A 24,700-nucleotide genomic window follows, 5' to 3' on the forward strand; every position below is an offset into this window, starting at 1 on the left:
AGCCCGGGCGGGGCGAGCCAGGCCCCGCACCCCCGAAGCCCAGGGCGGCGGGTCCCCGACGGGGAGGGATGCCCAGGACCCCCGGAGTCCGAGCCCCCCGCCGTCACCCTAGGACGGGGTGAGTGGCAGCCGCTCGGGCGCGCCAGGGCCCCGCATCCCGCCGCTCCCGGCTCCGATGCCGGCTCGGCTTCCTCCCGCAGGCGGCGCGGGGCGGGAAGGGTTAACGGGCGGGGCGGGGGCGCGCGGGCGCCGCGGCCGCGGGAGAGTTAACCGGGCCGGGCCTCCCCTCCTCCGGCCGAGGCCGGGCTCGCCCCGCGCCGGGCCCCGCGCCCCCCGCCCAGCCCCCTGCTCCCCGCGGGGGGCGTAACTCGGGGCCCGGGAGCGCGGCGGCCCGGGCGGGCTCACCTGTTACGCGGCCGCGGCCCGGCGCGCCCGCGGAGTCCCCGGGGCCGCGGCCGGGCCGGCTGGGGGCCGGGGGCGCTCGGGGCCCGCCCCTCGGGGGTGCCCGGCCCCGCCCGCGCGGCCGCCCCGCGCCCGCCGCGCGCCCGCTGACCCTCTCGTTTGGTTCCTCGCAGGCCTCTGCCGCAGACATGGAGAAACTCAGGTGAGTGGGGCGGCTCGCGGGGGTCGGGGCGGGGGGCGGCGGGGGCCGGGGCCCCGCGCAGTCGGGGAGCCCCCGCGGGTCGCTTCGGCGGGGCCGGGCGTGCGTGAGTGTGGTGCGTGTGTGCGCGCGCTGCGAGACAATGGGCCGCCCCGCGGCAGCTGGGGAGGCGGCGACGCCGCCGAGGGCCCGGCCGGCCCCCACCCCGGGCCCCAGCGCCCCGTCCCGCGGTCGTCCCCTGGGACTTCCCGGGCGCTCGCTCCTGCCTTTACGCGGCCGCGGCCCGGCCCCGGGGGCTCCCCTCGGGGTCACAGGTGCGGGCTCCGTGCGCCCAAGTTTCCTCCTGGGGGGAGGGGGGAGTCCTCGCCGCTGGCCCCGGCAGTCGCGTCTTGGAGCCATTTTGGGGGAATCCCGCGGCCCCGTCTGGGAGTGTCCCCCGCGTGCTGAACTTGGCGCCTTGGTGGCCCCCCGGGGCGCGCCGGCAGGCTCGGGACACACGGCTTCCTGCGCCCTGCCCTCCGCACCCTGACCCCTCGGGGGACACCCGCCCGTGTTTTCCTTCCGGATCCCGAGAGGAGGTGTGTGGGCAGCAGCGGCTCGGCTGCTGGTGTCGCCTCTGCTCTGGGCCCAGGGGCCCTGGCCGCTCCCTCTAGCCCCTCCCCTTTCCAGGGCCAGAACCCGGGGCCTTGGGGGCCACTGGGAGCAGGTGCACATCCCCCAGGGGCGGACCCAGGCGGCCCAGGGCAGGTCCCTGGGTGCAGGGGAGAGGTCGGGGCCTCACGTTGACCCTTGCCGCTGTTTGGACCACCTGGGTGTGCAGGTCTCTTGGGGACAGGTGGGTGCCCACAGAGCCCGGGGAGGGACCCCGGAGCAGCGCCGTTGAGCTGGAGACAGCTTGTCCTGGGCTGGGAGGAGGGGTCCAGCCTCCTGGGTCACAGGACTTCAGGCCCAAGCCCGATGTCCTCTGCCAGGGCCGACTTGTCAGGGCTGGGGTCCAGCGGGGGAGGGGCAGCCCGGCTGTGGCCACAGAGGAGCACCCCCACATCTCGGCGCACCCCTGCCTGGGCTCCCCGTGGGGGAGGGGATGCTGCTTCGTCCAGCTGGGCCTTGAGAAGGTAGCATTCTTGGGGGGGGGCTCATACCAATCTGGGGGCCCCCACTGTGGCTCTCCCCGCACCCAGCGGAGGCACGTGAACACCCACCCCTGGGGACACAGCAGGCGTGGGCAGTGTCAGGCTGGGCCTTCTGGGCCACTCGGGGCCACATAGCCTTTTGGTTGAGGCCGAAGTCTGGGGCTGGTGGGGACAGTTTCTCCTGGGGGGCCGGGGCTCAGCGTGGCTTCTGGAGGGCCAGGGGTGGGGCCCTGCCCGGCTGTCACTGGTGTTTCCAGAGCTGCTTGAGGGCCTTTCCAGACCATTCCCGGCCGGCCAGGAGCGGCCGGCCCACGATGTCTCGTGGTCACCATCCTGCGTTTACGGGTGTAGTGAAGTGGGGGGAGCTCATGGGGCTTGGGGTCCCCCAGACCCAGTCTCCGGGCAAAGTCCTGATGCTCATCAGGCCTCAGTTTCCTCATCGGTAAAGAGGGGCCATGCCCACCCCCACCGGGCACAGCGGTCGGGAGGGTGACTCGAGCTGCCGAGGCTCAGGTACCTCACCCGGGTCCAGGTGGACGTTCCCTGGGGGGCCCCAGAGCCGCCGCCAGCCCAGGTTTCCCCAGGTGTGAGGAAATGCATTTGTGGACCCAGCAAAGGGGTGCTGGGGTTCAGAGGGGCGGCCCGGGGCGCCTCCGTGCACCACGCCTCTGCGCTCCGCGGCGCAGGCCTGGGAGAGCCGGTGCTCCGCCACGGCCACCCCTCGACGTCCCGAGCTGGACCCAGGCCCCGCTCGCGGGCGAGGCCAGCAATTCCGCCCAGTGAGCCACAAGGCCTGTGGCCCTCCCCCCACCCCCACCCCTCCACCCGACTCCCACCCCTCGCCACCCCCTCCCCCCAGACCACGGGAACAGGCCGTCACCGTCAGCCTCTCTGCCTCAGCTCGCGCTGTCCCTCTACCTACGGTGTCCTTCCCCTGTCCTCTTGTCCAGCTGACAGGCTGTCCTCTTCTGTCCCTTTTTCTTCCTGGCTTTTGTGCCCCTCCCTCCCCTTGTCCCCAAGCAGGTCCGCTCTCTCTCGCCCTGTGCCAGCTGCTGAGACACAAGCCTGGTGAAACGGGATCCCCGGTTGGGGACACTAGCTTAGGGGGTCCTGGAGGGCTTTCCGGCAGTGGGGACCCTTGAGCCGAGGCTTGCAGTGTGAATAGGAGTCTGCAAGGAGGACCTGGGGAGAGGAGCGGGCTTCCAGGGTGCAGAGGCTTGGAGGCCAGAGGGAACGGCTTGCTCAGGGAGAGTAGGGAGCTCTCTCTGCCACCTGGAGTGTCAGGCTCCCCTTCCGCGCCCTCGGCCCCGCCAGGTGGGAGTCCATGCGGCCGCAGCCTGGTTCTGACCCCTCTTTTTCCTCCAGTCCCAGCTCCTGGCAGGCGCCACACACAGTAGGGCCCCAGGCCCGAGTAGAACCAAGGAGGTGTGGAGTCATGCCAAATGATGTCTTGGCCACCTTGGCTTTGACCTAACGTGTGTCCCCTGCCCTTTGACCCTTGCCTCACTGGTGCTCAGCCCTCCCACCTCCGACTACCCAAAAAGCTGTTCTTTTGAGGCTCAAACATCTGTGGCTGTCCCCAGCTCCCTGCTGATTCTCTGCGCCCTCAGGTCCGTCCCTCCCCTTCCTTCCTGGGCCCCTTCCCCGCCCCCTGCTTGCTGGCAAAGGCTGGCTGCACCTCTTGGCTCCTCCTCAGAGGCCTTGAACCCCCAAACCTTCTCGGCCCGGGCTACGGAGGGGCACCACGCGGTGGGGGCTGGCCGGTGGCCCTGGGACAGTCACGCTGGCGATGGCACAGAAGTCTGCTCGCAAAGCCCTTCCTGCTTGCTGGCCCTGGGGGTCTCACAAGCAGCCCGTATTCTTTATCCACCCCCCCAATTCCCCCAGAAATGGCTGGCGACACGGGGTGCCTCCTGCCTTGATTCCTGCCACGGCCGCGTCGCCTGCTGCGTGCCTCTGCGGCGAGCCCCGCCCCGTTCGGGCTTTGCTGTCAGATAGGTCTGCGGGGCCCCGGGGAAAGGGGCGCGTGCAGCCGTTACTGGGGAACCCCGAGCTCTTCTGCTAAGGGTCCACCCCCTCCCACCAAAAAACAATTATGTAAAGTTAGTTCCTCAACACCTGCAGAGCTTGGCAGCTAATTTTAGAACAAACGCCTGGGACCACCACACAGGTCAAGAGGTGAAAGCTGCCATCCCCCAGGCCCCCCGAGACCTTCCTCAGAGCCCCCTCCCACTCCCCAGAGGCCAGCAGGAGCCTGGCTTGGCTGCTTAGCAGTACTCTGTCTTCCTTTTTTTTTTTAAATTTCTCTCCCCTTCCCCTCCCCCCGAGTTGTCTGCTCTCTGTGTCTATTCACTGTGTGTTCTTCTGTGACTGCTTCTATCCTTATCAGCGGCACGGGAATCTGTGTTTCTTTTTGCTGCGTCATCTTGCTGTGTCAGCTCTCCGTGTGTGCAGCACCATTCTTGAGCAGGCTGCACTTTCTTTCGCGCTAGGCAGCTCTCCTTACGGGGCACACTCCTTGCGCGTGGGGCTCCCCTACGCGGGGGACACCACTGCGTGGCACGGCACTCCTTGCGCGCATCAGCACTGCGCATGGGCCAGCTCCACACGGGTCAAGGAGGCCCGGGGTTTGAACTGCGGACCTCCCATGTGGTAGATGGACGCCCTGACCACTGGGCCAAGTCCGCTTCCCTCTCTGTCTTCTTTATGGTTTTGCACCAAAGAGAGCGGCCCTAATTTGACACAGTTTCATTTTGCCTGGTCTAGAACCTCACGTAAAGGGACTAGACTGTGCCGCTTGGGTGGGCTCTGTCCACCAGAACACCGTGTTTGTGAGAGCTGCTGTGGTGGTGCGTGGCCCGTGGCGTGCCGGCTGTCTTGGTGAAACACACGGTCGCATTTCCAGGCGTGCACCCGGGAGCAGGGTGGCTGGGGCACGGGGCACCTCTGGCTTTAGAAGGTGGGACAGTATGGTCCAAAGTGCTTCTAACGAGTCACCCTCAGGACTGGGCGCTCCCGTGGCTCCACGCCATCAGATGACGCCGTCAGGTGGCAGGCGTGGCGCGGTCGGCCCGGGCGGTGGTGACTGAACGCCCTGGTGACTGACCCTTTGGATTTGCATTTTGGTGAAGCCTGCACGTGACTCCACGAGGTCCCTGTCCCTTACTGATTTGGAGGAGGTCTTTGTATGTCTGGCGTTGAGCTCTGTTGGTTCTGTGCGGTAAACGCACCTCCTGCCGGTGGCTTGAGTCCCACTCTTAACGGATCCCAGAGGAACCGAAGTTCGCCATTTTAATTTTGTCGAATGTTCCAGGCTTTCGATTTTGGGGGCAAGCGTTCTGCGTCTTACGAACCCACCCGATGCCATGGAAACCACCAACCTTTCTATGTACTTGAAGTTGACCTTTGTGACGGGTGTAAGGCCAGGCCCCTCTTCAGTTTTGCATGTGGACACCCAGCTGTCCACGTCACACTCCTTGATTTGCTCCCACGACAGGCAGGAGGGCGGCCAGAGGCCGTGCTCGCTGCTGGAAGCCCCGTAAGAAATGCCAGCCCGACGGCCTGGAGACCGGAGCGTCACCAGGCGTCCCCACGAGTGTGAAACTGCAGCCGACCTCGGGGCCCGTGCCCCTCCCCGTGCCCGCTCCCCTCCAGCCACCCAGAGTTCTGCTTCCCAGACACCAGCCGTGCGCTGCCCTGGGACCTTCGCATGTGCCCTCTGTGCCTGGAACCCCCACCACGGAGAACCGCGTGGCTCCCGCTCCCCTCCTTCCAGCTCCCCAGGAGGCCGCGCCTGACCACCCGTTTTAAATGACACCCTGCTCTGACTTGCCCGTCGCCCTGAGCCCCACCTGACCCCGACGTGGTTCGCTTCTTTATCACGTTTGTGACGTGTTTCCCCTGGAGGGACAGCCACCGCTGATCCCCCATGCCCCGGATCTGGCACGCAGTAGGTGCTCAGTAAAGACTTCTGAGCCGGAGAGTGAGCCGGTCAGCGGTGACGGAGGGCGTGCGGGGCCCTTCGCGGGGCCCCTCGGCAGCGCCGTCCCTGTCTGGCCTCGGCCTCCACGGTGCTCCAACGTGCCTGTTTGTTGAGCGCTGTTAGCCAGAGACCGCGGTAGGCGCCGGGCACAGGTCGGCACAGGCAAACAGCCTCAGGTGAGCGGGCTCCAGGGAGGCTAAATAAATAGATGTCACGATAAATGGCATGTGCTCTGGGGAAAACGAAAGAAGGAAGAAGGTGGTGATTGCATGGGGTGGGGGGGGTGGGATTTTAAAGAGCGTGGACGGGGAGGCGAGGCTGGGGTACGGGTCTGCACGGGTGGGGGAGCAGGCTGTACCGACCCTCGGGGCGAGCACGTGCTGCGTCCAGAGAGGGAGGCACCCGGCCCGTGAGGAACCGCAGGCCACGGCGGAGGGACGTGGAGGGACATGGAGGCTGGAGAACAGTGGGGGGAGGGGGCGGGCAGGGAGTAGCCGGGCCCAGCGCGGGGACCCCGGCTCGTCCTCGGAGTGCGTGGGGGCCGGGAGCCGGAGGCTGGCGAGGGCAGTCTGCGTGCTCCGGGTTGGCACTGGTGTCTCCAGAACAGACTGCGGGGCGAGGCCACGGCTGGGAGAGGCGGGGTCCAGCGAGAGGTGAGGTGGCCGCACCAGGACGTGGCCGTGGAGATGGGCAGAGGTGGGCGCCCTCGGGGGGTGTTAGAGGGGAGCACAAGCGGGGTCCTCGAGGCTGGGGTGCGGGGTGGGAGACAGAGAGGGCTTGTCTGGGCTCGGCCTCAGCCAGCGTCCCCGTTTGCCCGATGGAGGGAACCCCTGGGCTGCCCCGGGCGCCCACACGTGCGGGAGCAGGTGGCCCCCGAGCGCCCGCCTGGACGGGCAGGTCCAGTTTCCCGGGGTTCCTGCCCAGCCCCGCCCTGGGTGGGGGCACAGGCGCTGGGGGCAGCCACACTGGCCAATAAGCCTCCCGCAGCCCCGTGAGCCCAGCGAGCCCCAGAATTCTGGCGAGCGGGCCCCCGCACCGATCCGGTGGCTAAGCTTGCCCGTGCCTGTGTGCAGCGGCGAGCCTCTGGGGGAGCGGTCAAATGAGCAAAGCCAGCGTGGGTGCCTGGGTGGCTGGCGGTGAACCCGAGCAGCCGGGCATCGGGGGGCAGCCCCCCATTGGCTGGGCTGGGGGTCGGGGCGCACACACCGGGAGGCTAACGCGGGAGCCCCACGGGCGGCTTGTCATCAGCTGAGCATCCCACCCTGGGGGGCCTTCAGACACCCCCTGGACTCTGGCTCTGAGTGTGGGGGGCGGGTGTGGGCTGTGGGGAGCCAGGATGCACCCCCAGTCTGGAAGGGGAGACAACAGGAAAGTAGGTGATGGGCTGGGTGCTGGGAAAGCGGGGGCCGGGCAGGGGTGCCTGAGGGGCCCAGGGTGGGGTCGGGATAGCTCCTCGCCTATCTCAGCACCCGCCAGCCCCGCTCTGAGGCTGCCCAAGGGCCAGCCCCCAACGCCGGTGCTCGCCAGCCCTCCCCGCCCCCGCACGCCCTTGGGGAGAGCCTTGGGCCTTTTGCCCGGCACCCAGGAGCCCCGGGCTCTGGCCACAGCCCCGTCCTGCTGCCCCTCTGCCTCCCGCTTCCAGGCTTGGTGCGAGCTGGGCCTCCTGCACAGAATGGCCCGGGCTCCCCCATGGGTCAGGGCCCTGCAGATGGCCCCTGTCCGTGACAGTGGCCACTAGGGTGGCCAAAGGAGAGGACACCCCATTAAATCCGAATTTCCAGTCGACCGCGGATGGGACGGTAGTGTCAGCATGTCCCGTGTGGTGTCCTTGTGGAATCTAAGCCCCTCTTGATGTAGAGGGGACTGGACTTAACCATCCCAGGGTCCACAGGATGCAGGAATAGAGCATGGGTTGGAGTGGACTTACTGGTGTTCTGCTGGGGAACTATTGTGATTAGCAAGGGAAGAAATTGTAGCATTGATGTGGAGACAGTGGCCACGGTGGCTGCTGAGGGCAGGGAGAGGGAAGAAGAGATATGATGTGGGGGCATTTTCAGGACTTGGAGTTGTCCTGGGTGGTGCTGCAGGGACAGATACTGGACATTGCGTGTCCTGCCATGGCCCACTGGGTGGACTGGGGGAGAGTGTCAACTACAATGTAAATCACTATCCACGTGGTGTAGCAGTGTTCCAGAATGTATTCACCAAACGCGATGAGTGTGCTGTGATGATGTAAGAGGTTATTGATGTGGGAGGAGTGGGGTGGGGGGGTGGGGGGTATATGGGGACCTCTTATTTTTTTAATGTAACATTTAAGAGAAAATAAAGAAGAAAAAAAGGGGGGGATGAGGGTTTCATCCGTTCTTGTCCAGGACGCAGCAGGGTAAGGAGGCGAGTGAGGGCCCCCAGGGAGGCAGGACGGGAGCCTGGGGCGGCGGTGTCTGCAGGAGGTGGGGGACGGGCCAGGTGCGCGGCCTCCGAGGGCTCAGGTGGATGACGACTGAGAGTGCGAGCCAGGCCGGGGCGTGCGGGGACGGGCAGGAGGCAGAGGCCCTGCGCTCGGGGAGCAGGGACCAGGGCAGCACCTGGGGGGGCGCAGGGTCCGAGGCAGCCCACGCGTCCGCTGGAGAGAACGATCCAGGAGGGAGGGGGCCGGAGCACGGCCCCGGGCAGGCGAGCGGGTGCCGCGTCTGGAGCAGCAGCGCTGGGTGCCGGGGCAGATGCTGGTAGGTGGGGAGCGATGGCAGTGACATCTGTGCAAGTTTTCTCCTGATTGCTTCATTCTTCTCAGCGGAAGAGGAAGCGAGGTCATCAGCTGTGAGTGACGAGGGGGAGGAGGTGTCGGGAGGGGAGCAGCTAGGAGAGGGTGTGAAGTCATCTCACGGGCGAGGGGGAGGAGACAGCGGGAGGTGCAGCGGGATTCCGGGGACCCGGGGATGGCTCCAGGGCTGTCAGGCGAGGCGGGGGCTCTCCTGCCCCTGCAGGTGCTCAGGCAACGGAGACATGCCCCGTCTGGGCTGGGGTTTGTCCCGTTGGTACAATGAAGAGGGAGCTGTGGGGTGGGGGGACACAGTGCTTGTCCACCGGGGGGGGAGGCCGGGTGGGTGAGGGGCCGTGAGAACCTGAAGGGGTGTCGGAGGGAGTGAGCCAGAAAGGGAGAAGGTGCCGGGGGAGTGGGTGTCAGAAGTGGGATTCTGAGGGGCCTGTCCCTGGTGCCAGCAGGAGGGACGTCGGCGGTGGGTCTGGAGCTGGGCTGGGGGGTCGGGAGCCCCTGCCCGTGGCCTGCCCCTCAAGCCTCGGGCTCGTGGCTTCTCCCCATGTGGGCGTGGCTGTGCCCACGTCGCTGTCCCCTCCAGCCACTCCCCCCCCATCCCGGGCTCTGGAGGTGACCGTGTGTTTCCTCCTTTCTTCCTTCTGGACACTTGTGGCTGGAGGAAGCTGACCGAGCTGGGGAGCGGGGGACCTGGGTCTGGCCGGCCCTGCCCCATGGGAGATGCTTCAAGGCACGTGGCGACTCCAGGCCCTGCTCCTTTGACTGAGGAGGCTGCAGCCTGCAGAGTGGACATGGGGGGGCGCACGGGACAGCGGCCTCTGCCTGCCCTCCTCGGGCCCCCGCTGTCCAACTTGTACCGCTCCGGGGGCCCGAGTCCCCAGACTCCTCCAGTTTACCTGCCAGGCCTCTCGGAAAGAGGCCCTGGGCTGCCTCGGGGGCCGTGGGTACCCCCGGCCCACCCACGTCAGCCCTGCCGTGTGCCCTGCGCTCCAAGGTGCCAGGACCCGAAGGAGGAAAAGGCGCCTTGGCCCCTGAGCCCTGCGAGAGACTCCTGCTGCGTAGGAGCTGGGAAGGGGAGGCCAGTGTGGGGGAGAGAAGGGCACCCCTGAGCTGGGGTGGCCCAGGAGGGCTGCCTGGAGGAGGCAGAATGAGCCAAAGCCCAGGGAGGGGCATTCTGAGCAGCAAGTGCGAAGGTCCAGTGGTGGCTCTGCGGCCGCCTGTCCACCTGCCCCTTGTCCTGCTCTGCCCCTGTCCTGGCACCCCCTGCACCTGCTCCTCCACCGAGGCCTCCACAGGACACGGTGCCACCAGCTTGGGCTCTGCTTTGGCGAGGGTGGCAGGAACAGGGCTGCAGCTGCCCAAGAGGATGACGTGCGGAACCAGCGCTTCCTACAGCTCTCCTGGCCTGTGAGGGGGAGTGGCGGGGGGCCACCCAGGCCGCAGGCCGCCGGGAGGGGCGGGGGACGGGCTCGGGCAGGGTCCCATGGGTGCTGCTTGGCCGGTGGGACCAGCAGGGAGCTGGACCGGGGCAGGGATCGAGCTCGAGGCGTCCCTACGCCCCAGCAGGGTGGTCCTGGGACAGCGGCTCCCTCCCTGACCGGGCCAGCCCTGCTGGCTGGGACCCCCATCCTCCCCCAGGACATACATGCACATACGCATGTGTGCACATTCCAGTACATGCACACACGAGCACGTGTGCACACGTACACACACGTTCTCAGGGTATGCATGCACAGGTGCACACACACCGACATTTACTCATACAGGCAATCACACGTGCACCTGTGTGTGTCAGGTGCAGGTGTCCCAGCACCGTCACGCACGTGTGAGTGCACTCGCCTGCACACGCCTTCCCCCCGCGGCTGTTGCACAAGCATGCCCCAGAGCCCCGCTCTCCGTGCAATGGTGGTGGCACGGCCGCCACCAGCTCCCAGGTCTGCACCCACAGAAGTAGAAGCCCCAGGACCGAGCAGGGAAGCCCGTGGGCCCGGGCCGCGGCCGCGACCCCCCAGGCCGTGATGGTCCGCGGAGTTGACCGGGTGGCGGGCTGAGCCCAGGGCCCCTCGGGGTCCCCGAGGCCCTGCCAGCTCCCCTTGACCTGGTGCGGGTCACAGCACCGCTGGGGGCCTTGGTCTCTTCCTCGGTCAAACCGTGGCCCTCTAAGCCCCCGGGGTGTCGTGGGAAGGAAAGGGGACGCTGAGCGGGCCCCCAAGTCCCGCGTCCTGGCCACCACGCCCTGGGGGTTAGAGCGCAGCGCTGTGCATTGAGGCGTGGCGTCCTGGCGCGAGGAGAAGGACGCTGACCCCAAGGAGGACCCCAGCCGGCCCTGCCCCTGGGCTCAGGCTCCTCCTCTGTGAAGCGGGGCTCGTGGGGGGTTAGGGTGTGGCACCCGGGCAGGCGGGTGCTCTGGAAGGCTGGGGGGACTGGCTGACCACTTCTGCCCCACGCACCCCTCGGGAAAGGCCCAGGCGGCCCGTGAGTTGGGAGGGTGGAGGAGGCGCCCCCAGGCCGTGCGGGAAAGGGGCGCCTGCCGACCTCGGGGGTGCGTTTGGAGGCCCGCGAGCCCCTCGACCTGGGCTCCCGGGGGCACTGTCGCCGGCTCCTGGGCAGCTCCGGATGGCACAAAGCCTTCCGTGGGGTGCTCACAGCTGGCCATCTCGGGGTAGGGGAGCGGCCAGGGATTCGTGGTGCTGTGGGGACCCCCCTCCCCCACGAGAACCCGGTCTGAGCAGCTCCAGGGACAAGAAGGGTCCCTGCCGCGGCGAGCCCTCGTGCCGTGGGCCGCTGCCGCCCCCCGGGCATTGCAGTGAAGAAGGGAGGTGTGGGGGCTGCGCCTCCACCAGGCAGGGGCCTCAGGGGACGCCGGGTGGGGAGGAGTTAACCTCACGGGGGGAGCATGTGCGCCGAGGGGACGCGGGGCGGTCACCGGGACGGAAGGCGCCTGCAGCGTGGGAGGCGCGACAGGCCGTTTGCCGGGGCTGGAGCGCGGCGGTCAGGTCCAGAGCCCGAGCGCCGGCCCCGGACGCCAGGACAGCGGCTGCCCCCGGGGCCCGCGCGTCAACGCCCTCAGCTGACCGCGGGTCGGTCGACGGTGACACCCCCTCCCCCCCCGGCCTGGAGCAGGCGCCCGCTGGGGCCTGCTGCGCGGTGCCCTGGCCCGGCCCGGCGCCCCAGCTCCCGGCCACAGGGTGATGGGGACGGGCCCACCCGTGTCCCCAGCACACCCCCCGGGGCAGGTCTCCCTCCTGGCCCCGAGGAGCGCGGGGAGGGTCTAACCTCGCCGGACACAGTGGTCTTCGGGGATGGGGGTGGGCAGCAGGGGTCCAGCCGGACGGGAGGGGAGCACCAGCCTGGCCCTCGAGCGGGGTGCCCACCCTCCCCAGCGAAGCACCCCATTTAGAGTGTCCCGGGGCTGGCCGGCACATGAGCAGGGGGCAGTGGGGGCCAGGGAGGCTTGCGAGTCAGAAGCGCTTCCGACTGCTGCAGGGGTGTGGCAGGAGGGCCTCGGGCAGGGAGGGATGACGCCCCAGCGGGAGCACCACGTAGCACAAGCCGTGGAAAACCGAGGGGCGGGCGGGGGCCTGGGGAGGACAGAGAGAACCTCCAGCGAGGGGGAATCAGGGAAGGCTTCTTGGGGGAGGTGGCGGTTGAGCAGCGCCTCGAGAGAGTGAAGGGTCTGGGGGCACAGGGAAAGGAGGGCAGGGCACGGGGCAGCAGGGCCCGCCCTGGAGGAGGGTCAGAAAGGACTGAGGGGTGGGCATCCCTTCAGCGGGGGAGGGGCGGGAGGGGGTGGGGGCTGCTCATGGGGGAGGAAGGGGGCCCGGCCCACTCGAGAGCAGACACCTCCGGGCAAGATGTGTGGGTGCCGGGAAGCCTGGGGTGTGGGCAGCAGCTGCGGGGGGACTTTCACCCTCACCCCGCGTGCTGTGTGAGCTCAGGGGAGGCATAGAACCTCTCTGGGCCTCAGCTTCCCATCTCGAGGGGATGGGGGTTTGCGTCCGAGCAAGGATCTGGCTCGGCGATGCCGCTGCTCCATGTTCTCTGAGTGACCAGAAGCCTGAGGCTGCTCACCCCCTGCGCCAGGCCTCCGGGAAGCCCCTCCCCCTCCCTGGGCCTCAGTTTCCCCCCAGTCCCAGCCTCCTTTCTGCTCTGCGCATCCTCATGCCCCTGGAAATGCGCCTGCCTCTTTGGAGGGGGGTGGGGCTCCCAAGGGAATTGCCAGGCTCCCCCCCCATGGGGGTGGGGGCGGCCGAGACCCCAGGTGCAGCCCGGGCCCTTCGGCTGCGCCCCCCACCCCGTGTTGGGGTCGCCCACCACGGGCAGACCCTGCGCCTGGAGTTCCCAAATCCAGTCCAACCCGGAGACCAGGCCGCTGCCCACCCCCACGGCGCCCGTCCCTGCGGACCTGCGCAGAAATGGGGGGCAAGGGGCGCCCCGCTCTGCCGCCGAGGCAGCGGGCTTGCCAAGGGGTGCAGCGCCCGGGGCGCTCCCCGATTCTGCTGCCCCCTCGGCCCGTCCAGGGGTACTTGCCGCCGCGAACTTTTGTGCTGCCAAAAACGTGAGCCTTGGTCGGTTTCCCCTGATTTTCCGTCCTCTGCAGACCATGTAACAGAGCCCACAGAAAGTCTAAGGAGGTGACCCGGCCGCCGGGCCCAGGGCGCGGGCACGGCGCAACCCTCCCCACTGCGGTGTCTCGGGGGCTCTGCACGGGGTGCCCCCGAAAGCATTGCGGCCCTCTCCGGCGCCCACATCTCGGCGCTTCCTTTGGGAGCCTGTGGTGGCCGCGGCGCCTTCGTCCGTGTGCCCCCTCCGTCGTCAGAGGCCAGGGCTCCCGCGGGGGTCCCGAGCGGCAGCGCCGTGGGGGGCGGGTCGCACGCCCACCTCTGAGCCCGGGCGCGCTGCTGGGGCTTCCTCCTGGCCTCCAGCAGGGCGGCGCCGCCAGGCTCCCTCCTCACGCCCCCACGCTGCATCCGGCCCGTGCGTGCCCACTCGGCCCCGCGCCCGGACCCCCCAACGCCCCCCAGGCCCGCAGCCTGCGGCCCCCCCACCCACATCAGGGGTCAGGGAGGCGGGGGGTGGTGGCCCCGCCCTGCAGCCTCTTTGCCTCCAGCTCCAGTCCCGGAGGGGCGCCTGAGAGACCCAGAGCAGGTGGGGGACCGTCCCCGTGGCCCCCCCGAGGCCACAGCTGGGTGCAGGCCTGTCGCTGGGTCCCGGCGAGGGCCAGTGCGCCCCTTCTCCGGCTCCTGCCCCCGCCACCTGGGCCTGGCGGTTTTCCCAGGAGGCCCCCCCGCCGTGCCTCGCGGGGGCAGGCGCTGTGCCCGGGGGGGCCCCGGCGGCCCCTCCCGCCTGGCCTGAGCAGCTCCGTCCTCTTCGCCCACAGGCTGCGCAGCCCCTGGGTGCCCTCGTGCCTCGGGCAGCCCCGCGTCCTGCAGGGCCGACTGGCCGGGTCCTCGCCCGCGCTCTGGGACAGGTAACTTACCTGTTGTCTCGCCGGCTCTCCTGTGTCTCCGCGTCCGTCCCCAGACGTCCGTCCTGTGTCTGCGTCTAACTCCCCCCACGACGGAAGGGGAAGGGGAGGCCCGGCCAGGGGAGGGGTCTCCCCTGGGGCTCATCGCTGCTCCTGCCGTGCTGTCCCCTTCTTGGGGACACGGTGCGTGGGAGGGCTCTGTCCTGCCAGTGGCCAGGAAGGACCCCAGGAGGAAGGACAGACGGAAGTGCCACTCAAGGAAAGGGTGCGGGGCCAGCGGGCGCGTTGGGGCGGCGCTTCCCGGGGTGGGGGGGAGCCAGCGCCCACCCCCAGCCCAGACGCACATTGGCATGTGGCTGCGGGGTGCTGGCCCCGACAGGGAGGGTGGCCGCATCTGGAAGGCACCGCGCTGGCCATCGCTGGCCCCACTGCCCAGGACCCCCTTGGCCCCCACCTGCGCGCCGGCAAGGGGCAGCTTCCAGGCGCGGAGTGGAGGAGGGAGCGTGCCTGGGGCTTCTGAGAAGCCGGCCCCAGCACGGGGGGGAGAGCAAGGCACCTCCATGGCCCCTCAGGTTCCGCCTGGGACAGTGGGTGGCCTCTGGGGCTCGGGGTGGCCAGGATGTCTGCGCTGGTCCAGGAGAGGAGGGGTGGTCTAGCCCTAGAGAGGCCCTGGCTGGAGATGGAGCTGGAGGGGCCGTTGTGGCTGGCCGGGGGCTCCGGGGGGCTCCCGGGGGCTCGGTCCCTGCCCTAAGCCAGCCTGGGGGAGGCAGGGGGTCCGCAGATGTGGCAGAGGAGCAGCCGCGGTCCGGGGGCCGGGCAGCCAGGGCAGCAGGGCAGCCAGGCCTGCGGAGGCCGAGGGACAAGGTGATGGCTTGCACCGGGATGGTGAGGGAGGGTGAGGGAGGGTAAGGGAGGGCGAGGGAGGGTGAGGGAGGGTGAGGGAGGGTGGGCCCGGGAGGGTGGCCCGGTCAGGGCAGGGCCGAGGCAGGCGTGGCGGGGGCCCAGGGGTCTGCATGACCCACGGAGACAAGGGCGGGGGCAGTGCAGGAAGGACGGGGCACAGCGCGGTATGTCCAGCAGACCGTCGGGTTGGGGAAACTGAGGCTCCGGCGGGCCAGGGCTGTGTGGCCACCCTCGGCAGCTGGGGCGGTGGGCCGCTGGGGGACCCCAAGTGAGGGTGGGGGCTGGGGCGCCAGCCAGGCAGGGGTCCCCTCTCCTCTCGGGGCCCTCCCCACCCGCCCCGTGTGCACGCTGCCCGGCTGCGGGGGGTCCCGGTGGTGGGCGTGGGGGGGAGGGGGACTGGGAGTGGGTGCACAGTGGGGTGTCCCGGACGGCTGCTCTCCGCGTCCCAGGGAACGGAGGCCAAGGCTGGAAGGCAGCCCGGGCTGGGGACAGTCGGGGTCAGGCTGGGATCCATGGTGGCAGGCACCTGGGGTGGGCAGCCAAGAAAGGCTGCCTGGAGGAGGAGGCAGGCCCTGAGGCAGGCCAGGCGACGGAGAGCGCCTTCCAGGCAGGCCCGCGTGGGAGCCGAGCGGCGCCTCGCCCCCAGGCTTTCCCTCTTGGCGCTCGTTACTCTCCATCCTCTTCGGGGACCGGTTTTGGGGACACCCGCCCTGCCCTTCTCTGAGGTTCTCGAAAGCGGAAAAAGGTTATTTATATTTGTTTTTTAAAGTATAAACCTGGGCAGGGAGCCAAGAATGCGTCATCGAGGTTTGCTGGGCGCGTGCCCGCGGTGACGAGCGTGGCGGAGCCACGCTGCCCGTAGCTGAGAAGGCGGGGGGACAGCCGCTGGCCCCCTGGTGCCGGGAGGCCTCCCGCGCGCCTGCTGCGCCCCTCACCCATGGCGCGGTTCAGGGAGGCCCGAGAGCACGGGTGCTGCACTCGGGTTCCAGCAGGCACCCAGGATTCCTTCCTGCCACCCCCTCGCTGGGGCAAGCGCCGTCCACCAGGCTCTCCTGGGCCCCACGGCCAACGCGCAGCAGGTGATGTCTGAGAGCGGGCCCTGGACAGTGGGTCCCCCCTCCGACCCGGGCGTCTCTCCCAGTGCAGGGCATGGCCCCGCGGGGGAAGCCGAGCGCCCTCCCGGCCGTGGCGTCCCGGCAGGACCGGCAGCTCCCAGCTCTGCGCCAAGCCTTACCCTGTTCAACTCTCCCTGGCTTGACAAGCAGGGGGTCAGTGCTCACGTGCCCCGGGGACCCCGAGGCGCGGTGGACAGGGGACAGCCTGGGGTGCGTGCCGGAGCCCCCTGCTGCTCCCCGCTGCCAGGCTGCAGTTCCCCTGCGGCTCTGCCCGTGCCAGCCTGGCTGCATTCAGCAGCGGTGCAGGGCACCGTGGGCGCTGTGGGGTCACGTCAGTGGGGCCGAGCCCCGGCCTGTCCAACTCGGGTGGGGACTCTGTGACCCCATGCCATGCCCTGTACCCAGCTTGACCCTCAGCTCCACTCATTCTGAGCGCCCCACGGAACGCTCGGCCCCGACGCCCCCACCCCCTGCCCAGCCCCCCGCCCCCCACCGTTAAGGACGGGTCCTTCGCCGGCGGCCCCTGCCCCTCCTCGTGCTCGGAGGCCCCTGAGCTCACCCTCCCGGGCTCTGGAGCTTCCCTGGCGCTCCCTCAACTTCCAGCTGCCCAGAGGAGGCCGGGGCTGGGAGGGGAGCCGGGGCAGGGGCGTTTCCCTAAAGCCCCCCGGGGATCTGAGCGTTCGCCGGGGCTGCAAACCCGCCTGGCAGCAAGGGGGTCTCAGGAGGGCCCTGGAGCAGATTGCCGACTTGGCTGTGTGACCGTGGGCCAGCCTGGCCCTCTCTGAGCCTGCTTTCCCGTCTGTAGAATGGGGGTCAGAGCCACACCTGCCTCGGGCTGTGGGGAGGATGAGGCGAGCGGGACTGGCGCAGCCTGCGCGCTCAGCGGGCGGCCTCAGCAGGCGGGCAGCGCCGGGCCCTGGGCTGGCGGGCGGGGAGGCAGGCGCGCTGGCACGGTCAGCCCCCGTCTGCCAGGCTCCTGCAGGCTGGGGCGGGGTCCGGGGCCTGACGGGGGCTCCTGCCCTTCTGGAGCTCTCCGCCGTTCCCTGTCCCCCCCGTCCTGTCCCCCATCGCCGTGGGGCCTCAGGAGGGGGGTTTATCCCACGCACCCTGGGCGCTGGGGTCCCGCTCCGTGTGGGGGCTCGGGATTCTGAGGTCCTACCTTGAGGAGCACCAGCTGTGGGTGAAAACATAGAGCCCGGAGCCCCGGCGGGGGTTCTGGAAGGCTTCCTGGAGGAAGTGGCACTTGAGCGGCAGGGCCACGCAGCCCACTGGCGAAGGGAGGCCTAGTCTCTTGGCACTGCCCACTTGGCCCCAGCAGTCCTGCCCCAGTGCCTGAGAGGAACAAAGGTGAGGGGTCCTGTAAACTGTAAGGTGTCCTCGAGGTCAAAGGTGAGGGTCCTTATGAACTGTAAGGTGTTCTTGAGGTTAGAGGTGAGAGTCCCTGTAAACTGCAAAGTTTCCTTGAGGTCAAAGGTGAGGGTCCCTGTAAACTGTAAAGTGCCTGCTGAGGTCAAAGGTGAGGGTCCCATAAACTGTAAAGGGCCACTGATGTCAAAGGTGAGAGTCCCTGTAAACCGTAAAGTGCCTGTTGAGGTCAAAGGTGAGGGTCCCTGTAAACTGTAAGGTGTTCTCGAGGGCAAAGGCGAGGGTCCCTATAAACTGCAAAGTGTCCAAGGTCAAAGGTGAGGGTTCCTGTAAACAGTAAAGTGCCTGCTGAGGTCAAAGGTGAGGGTCCCTGTGAACTATAAAGTGCCTGCTGAGGTCAAAAGTGAGGGTCCTGTAACCTAACCTGCCCGAGCTGGCAGATGCGTTTTAAGCCAGAGTCCTTTAAACCACCCGGGACACAGCCGGCCTTGGGTTTCTGGGGACCCCCCGGTGCCCTCTAAGCTCTTCCACCCTCCAGTGACCCCGGGGCCTTTCTGCTAATGGGGGCTCTGGCCCTGGCTCCAGGTCAGAGTTCTTGACCTCCTGGGGGTGGGGCTGGACGTCCGGGTGCCGCCTGGAGAGAGGCCGTGTGTGTGTGTTTGTGTGTGTGTTTCACTCGCGTGTGTTCATGCGGGCCGATGCACAGCGTGCGGCAGCGGCGCGGGCCTCAGTTTCCCCGTGCTCAGCGCCGCGGCCCCGCCCGCCGCCGCGTGTCGTTGCAGCGCGCTGCAGGAGCAGAAGGGCGAGCTGCGCAAGCGGCTGTCCTACACCACGCACAAGCTCGAGAAGCTGGAGACCGAGTTCGACTCCACGCGCCACTACCTGGAGATCGAGCTGCGGCGCGCGCAGGAGGAGCTGGAGAAGGTCACCGAGAAGCTGCGCAGGTGAGGGGGCGGGGCCGCAAGGCGCGGGGGCGGGGCCTCGGGGCGGGGGCGGGGCCTGCGCCCAGGACAGCCTCTCCCCGCCGCACCCTCCTCCCCTCTCGTTCATTCTGCCCGGATCATTGGGTGCAGCACCGTGAAACTGATGGGGCTTTTCCAGACCCCGGGGTCCGCCAGGGTCCCTGCCCCCGTTTCTGGTCCCTGGGTGGGTGGAGCAGGTGGACTGAGCTCCGGAGGCCAGTGTCCAGCCCTGCTCTGCCCAGGAGGCCGTGTGGTCGTGGGGGCCCCGGGAGGGGCTGGCCAGGCAATGACCCCTCCCCTCCTGTCCCAGGATCCAGAGCAACTACATGGCCCTGCAGAGGGTCAACCAGGAGCTGGAGGACAAGCTGTACCGCATGGTGAGCGCCGCCACCCCACCCGGCCGGGACCCCGCCCCTCCTGGCCCCCGGTCCCCCGACCCTCCGTGCTGGGCCCGTTCTTTCCCCGTCACCTGGTGGGCGGTGGGGCCAGACGCCAGAGGCTGGTCAGCTGGGGAAGGACATGGAGGGGCCAGAGCTGCCCCGCGTGGCCGTGAGCGCCCCTGCCCCGGGGGGCGTACCAGCCAGGGCCGAGGAGGGCAGCCGAGTGCAGGGGTGGCGGCCCCAGCTGAACCTGCCGGCCCAGGACGGCCTGGCTCCCGCTGGAGCACGGGGTCTGTGCCCGGGCCCCCCCCCTCCCCCCCGGGAGCCCCACGGCCGGCAGGGGCCCGGGAGGAGCAGTGAGGACGGAAGCAGTAACACCTGCGCGCACACCTGAGCTGACAGGTGGCTTGTCACCCCAGACTCCTCAGGGGCAGGGCATCATGGTCCCTGTGTGGCAGACGAGACCCTGAGGCTCTGGGAAGGAAGGGACTGGCCCGGCGTCCCCAGTGGCGGAGCCAGGGGTGGAAGCTGCGTGGGTCCACGCTCCTACCCCCGCCCCCCGCGACCCTCCAGGCCCCTCCTTCCTAACTCCCAGCAGGCCGCTCTGCAGAGCAGGCCCTGCCTCAGCTTACCCAGTGGGGCCTGGGGCCCCACACCTGTCCGAGGCCTAGGGGGGGGATGGAAGACCCCCCGAGTGACCGCCACCAGCAGGGCGGCCCGGAGCCCCCTCGCGCGCGCCTGCCCGGCGGTCCCGCCGCTGACCGCCGCCGCCTCCCTCCGCTGACCGCCCCCAGGGCCAGCACTACGAAGAGGAGAAGCGTGCGCTGAGCCACGAGATCGTGGCCCTCAACAGCCACCTGCTGGAGGCCAAAGTGACCATCGACAAGCTGTCAGAGGACAACGTGAGTGCCACGCGCGCCGGGCCCGGCCTCACGGGGCTGGCGCAGGGGACGGGGCACTCGGGAGGGGCGGGGGCCACCTCCCCAAGTGACCCGCCGCCGAGGACATCCAGAGAGACCCCGTGCGGGAAGCGGGGCTCGCGTGAGGGAAGGCGGGGCCTGGCGGTCCACCCCCGTGGCTTCCGGCCCCGCCCTCAGCGCGGCTACGCTGGGGGCCGCCCCCGCGGCCTGACCTCAGGGGCCCGTGAGATGACCCCCACTGCGCGGATTGGCGTGGGTGCCGCAGGCAGAGGCCCCACCCACGCGGCGTGCTGGAGGCGGCCCATCTGCGGAGAAGGCTGCTGGGAATAGCCCGCGGTGGGGCCTGCAGGTTCCGAGGGGCGTGTGGAAGAGGCTGCGGGAGCCGAGGCCAGCCAGGAGGGAGGGGGCCAGCCGTGTGGGGTCGCGGGGGAGAGGACTCACCTGGGTGGAAGGAGCCAGAAGTGCACAGGTAAGCCTGGTGCATTTGAAAAACAAGAGGCCAGAGGTCTGAGGTCAGAAAGGTGATAGGAGGCCATATCGTGAAACTAGGGAGCCACTGAAGGTTCTTGAGCAGAGGAGCAACGGGATTGGACTTAGGGTTTGGCCGGGCTCAGAGGCCGCTGTGCCGGGAAGAGGTGGGAGCACGAGCAGGGAGATGAGGGGGCAGCTACTGCACCCATCCGAGCTGAGCCGGGCAGGGGCTTGGCCAGGGCGTGGCTGCGGAGAAGGGCGTGGACTCTGGTTGTATTTTGAAGGCAGGATTTAACAGGATTTGGGGATGTGGGTGGGAGAGAAAGAAGAGGGCCCAGCCTCTTGAACCAGCGGGGTACCCAGCCTTCCCAGGTGGGGCAGGGCCAGGAGCAGGGGCACAGGGGGAGCGGGGTGTGAGATGCCAGCTGGGTGCCCAGTGGAGGGGCCAGGATGGCGGTGGGACACCGGAGTGGAGCACGGGGAGAGGAGGCGTGGGTCGCTGTTCTCAGCCCCCCCGGGGGGGGATCCCCAAGGGCCGGTGGGTGGAGAAGGGGGGTCGCAGAAGGAAGGGCCAGCCAGGACATCGGTGGGGGGCGGGGGGCGCCAGGAGGGGGAAGGGGGAGACCGGGAGAGGGGCCTGGTGACCCGGGAGGTCCCCGGCGGGGTGGAGGCGCCTGCTGGTGGGGCTGGCGTTGGGGGGTGACGGCCGTACCCCCGCAGCTCAGGCCCTAAGGGCACGGGAGCCCGGGCAGCAGCTGGAGGCGAGCAGGGGGCGGGAGGGCTCCCTTTACGGGCATTGCCGAGGCAGCGCAGCGAGGAAACTGAGGTGCCGTCACTTCCCAGGCCGCCCAGGGGGTGGCCTGTAGGCAGAGCTGGAATTCCGAGTCAGGGCTGTGGCCCCTGCCCCCCCCACAGTGGCCTCTCAGCTCCCCTCCCTGCCGCCGCCCCCCTCCCTGCAGCCAGGCCCGTGCCCCCTCCGCTCTCTAGAACCATCAACCTCAGGGCACAGGGGAGGGGCCTCCAGGGCCAGGCTGGGGGCGGGGGGTCCCCGAGCCTTCAGACAGCCCGAGCCGGGTCGAGCCCTGGGCCGTGGGCGGCCTGAGGGCTGTGGGTGACCCCGGGGCTGGCTGTCACGACCCTGGCTGCGGGGGTCCCGCGGGGGGGGGGGGGAACGTGAACAAGAGGCTCAACCACAGGCACATGCAACAGAGACTTCCAAGGACAAAACCAGACCCCCGCGCCCTACTGTTTGCATCTGTTTTCTGCCCAGGAGGGGTCACAACCCCCCAAGTCCCCAGCACCCCGTTCCCTGCCCACCCTCAGCCACCTGCCGTCCCCCTCTGGGAACAGGGTGTGTGGGTCACGGGGGCGGGGGCCGCGGGCTCCCCTGCTGCTGGGTGCCCACCAGGCTCTCTTGGGAGTTGGAGGAGCCCAGGGGACGGGGCCCCAGTCCACAGGCCGAGGGGCCTCAGAGCTCGGGGGGCACCGGGGCCCCTTCTCCTACCACCGCGCCGCCTTGTCCGAGTGCCCTACCCCGGCGGGACCCCAGCCAGGAGGTGGGCACCACTCGCGCAGGCGAGAGCCCCCGCGGGGCGGGCCAGGCGGCCGAGCGCTCCTGTCTCTTCCCAGGAGCTGTACCGCAAGGACTGCGACCTGGCGGCCCAGCTGCTGCACTGCAGCCAGACGCACCGCCGGCGCCCGGAGGTGGCTGAGGTAGGGTCCACCCGCCACCCCTCGGGCCCCGGAGGGGGGGGCCGGGCTGCGCGTCGCCACCGCCTGTCCTTCCGGGGCAAGGGCAGGGGCCGCCTCGCCTGGGACCCTGCCCTCCCCGAGCCCCCCGCCTCCCAGGCCCCCGCTTGCCGAGCTGCAAGGTGGCTGGACCCGGGACCCCCGCGGAGCCGCCGTGACCCCTGCCCCGATCCGTGACCCCTGCCCAGCCCAGACGTGTGGCCGCGGAGCAGAGCCAGCCTCCCACCGAGCCCCTGGGGTGCCGTGGGGCTGGCCCGGCGACCCTGCCTGGCCACCCTCCCCTCGCACACCCCCTTCCTGGGGGTCCCCAGACCCTCACAAAATAGACTGAACAGGAGCGGGACGCCTCCATGGCGTCTTGGTCGCATCTGTGACTGCGTCTTGTTCAGGGACGCAGCTGGCGTGAGGGGGGGGGTGGGCTGCTCCCCACAGCATGCGGGGAACTGGGCAAGGCGGGCCCCACGCTGGAGAGGAAACAGGGCAGCAAGGGGAGCCCCGAGTCAGAGCCCCTTCCAGCTTCTCCAGCCAAAGGCAGCCCCCCACCCAGTCAGGGCCAGGTGGGAGGAGACCCCCACGGCCCTGGGACGCGGGGCTCACATGGGGTCCCCGGGAGCCTGGCGGACGCGGAGGCCTGGTCCTGGCTGACGGGATTCGAGGAGGCCTGGAGGGGCGGGCCTGCCTGGTCGGTCTGTCCCCCGGCCCGGCCGTCGTGGCTGGTGGTCTGGGGTGTCCGGCCACCCGCGCCGACCCCCCGCCGTACCCTCCCCCCGCGTCCCCTCCAGCTGCCCTCGGACTTCCAGGAGCGCGTGAGCCTGCACATGGAGAAGCATGGCTGCAGCCTGCCCTCGCCGCTCTGCCACCCGGCCTACGCCGACAGCGTCCCCGGCTGCGTCATCGCCAAGGTGCTGGAGAAGCCCGACCCCGCCAGCCTGTCGTCCCGCCTGTCGGACGCCTCGGCCCGCGACCTGGCCTTCCGCGACGCGGCCGAGAAGCCGGGCCCGCGGCCCCCGTACAAGGGGGACGTGCACTGCAGCGACACGGCCCTCTACTGCCCCGAGGAGCCGCGGGCGGCCCGGCGGCCCAGCGCGGACGCGCCCGTGCCCGACGCGGGCTTCCTGCGGGCCCAGAACTCCACCGACAGCGCGGCCGAGGAGGAGGAGGAGGCGGCGGGCTTCCCCGCCGGCTTCCGGCACGAGGCCTTCGCGGGCTACGCGGGCTCGCTGCCCACGTCCAGCTCCTACTCGAGCTTCAGCGCCACGTCGGAGGAGAAGGAGCTGGCGCGGGCCGGCACGCTCACCGCCTCGCAGCAGGCCGTCTACCTGAACAGCCGCGACGAGCTCTTCGAGCGCAAGCCGCCCGCCGCCGCCGCCGCCGCCACCTACGAGGGCAGCCCGCGCTTCGCCAAGGCGGCGGCCGCGGTGGCCGCCCCGCTCGAGGCCGAGGTGGCGCCGGGCTTCGCGCGGACCGTGTCGCCGTACCCGGCCGAGCCCTTCCGCTTCCCGGCCTCCCCGGGCCCCCGGCAGGCCCTGATGCCCCCAAACCTGTGGAGCCTGCGGGCCAAGCCGGGCAGCGCCCGGCTCTCGGGGGAGGACCTGCGGGGCCAGTGGCGGTCGCTGGGCGCAGAGGACATCGGCGCCTACTCCTACGCGGCCTCCGGCGCCGGCCGCGTCTCGCCCTGCAGCTTCTCCGAACGCTACTACGGCGGCGGGGGCAGCCCGGGCAAGGAGGCCGAGGGCCGCGCCAGCCCGCTCTACGCCGGCTACAAGGCGGACAGCTTCTCGGAGGGCGACGACCGGGCCCGGGGCCGCCTGGCCGAGCCCTGCTTCCTGCGGGCCGGCGGGGACCTGAGCCTCAGCCCCGCGCGCGCGGCCGACCCGCTGCCCGCCTACGGCCCGGCCGAGGGCGACGGCGAGCGGCTCCGGGTGCAGCTGTGCGGGGCGGGCGGCAGCCCCGAGCCCGAGCCCAGCCCCCACAGCTCCCGGGACTCCCTGGGGCCCAGCTCCATGGAGGCCTCGCCGGAGTCGCGGCCCGCGGCCCGCCTCAGCCCCCAGCCGGCCTTCCCGCGGACTGGTGGCTCCGGGCTGAGCCGCAAGGACAGCCTCACCAAGGCCCAGCTCTACGGGACCTTGCTCAACTGACTGCCCGCGCCAGGCCCCGGGGCTCCCCCCGCCCCTCCCATCACGGCCCCTGAGAAAGGGGGGACGATGCGCCTCTCCCCAGCCACCCATCTCCCCCCACAAGGTCCCCAGAGGAGTCCTCTCCCCCCACCAGGCCCCGCGCTGCCGGAACCTGAGCGTGGGCCCCCCCTGGCGCCCCCTTTCTCTCCTGCCAGCCCAGGCCATTTTCACATGCTGACATCCCTCCCCCCCCAGCAGTGGGCAGCCCCCCCTTTTATAACGCGAAACTATTTTTATAGAGAAAAAGGGTCTTTCTTAACGCGCCCGGCCACCAGCGGCCTGGACGGCGCCTTGGCGTTCTTGACACAAAGCTCCTTTCTTTTCTTGCCCCTTGGGTGGGCAGGATGGTACCCTGCGGAGTCCAAACAAAAGGGGGAGGCACCCAGTAAACCCAGCGGCGCAGGAGCCCCGGGGAGGGCCAGCGAGGGGGGGGGGCCGGGGTGGAGGAGGGGACGTGAAGGCGTTTTCAGACGTCCGCTTTCCACGGCGTGGCAGACACGCCGCTGGGCCCTTCTGTGGCCCGCGGTCCCGACCAGGACGGCCGGTGCTCTCCCCCCCACCGCCATCGCCCCCGCCCACACCCCCCCCACTCTACCTCAGACGTAATTGAGGCCCCTCGACCCCGGTGCCCGCCCCGTCTTCCCGCCGTCTGCGATGCATGCCCGTCTCAATTAGTACTGTATTTTGCATTCATTAATAAAA

The 24,700-nt window shown here is 69.7% G+C and overlaps 1 protein-coding gene across 1 annotated transcript; it reads left to right on the forward strand.

The window, feature by feature from the left end:
* The first annotated feature begins 552 nt into the window (after positions 1–552).
* BEGAIN (brain enriched guanylate kinase associated) lies at positions 553–24,700 on the forward strand. Its single transcript, XM_058291633.1, has 6 exons — positions 553–604; positions 18,122–18,283; positions 18,612–18,678; positions 19,476–19,583; positions 21,702–21,785; positions 22,604–24,700. Exons 1-6 carry the CDS (start codon positions 591–593, stop codon positions 23,957–23,959), a joined length of 1,791 nt encoding a protein of 596 aa, XP_058147616.1. The 5' UTR covers positions 553–590; the 3' UTR covers positions 23,960–24,700.

Source organism: Dasypus novemcinctus, chromosome 3 (genome assembly GCF_030445035.2).
Source record: "Dasypus novemcinctus isolate mDasNov1 chromosome 3, mDasNov1.1.hap2, whole genome shotgun sequence".
In the NCBI taxonomy this organism is placed as follows: domain Eukaryota; kingdom Metazoa; phylum Chordata; class Mammalia; order Cingulata; family Dasypodidae; genus Dasypus; species Dasypus novemcinctus.

Bases quoted from the DNA above. Each gene is read 5' to 3' on its own strand.
- BEGAIN (XM_058291633.1), top strand. The intron at 18,284-18,611 runs GTGAGGGGGCGG...CTCCTGTCCCAG, and splicing joins GTCACCGAGAAGCTGCGCAG to GATCCAGAGCAACTACATGG. The intron at 21,786-22,603 runs GTAGGGTCCACC...CGTCCCCTCCAG, and splicing joins GGCGCCCGGAGGTGGCTGAG to CTGCCCTCGGACTTCCAGGA.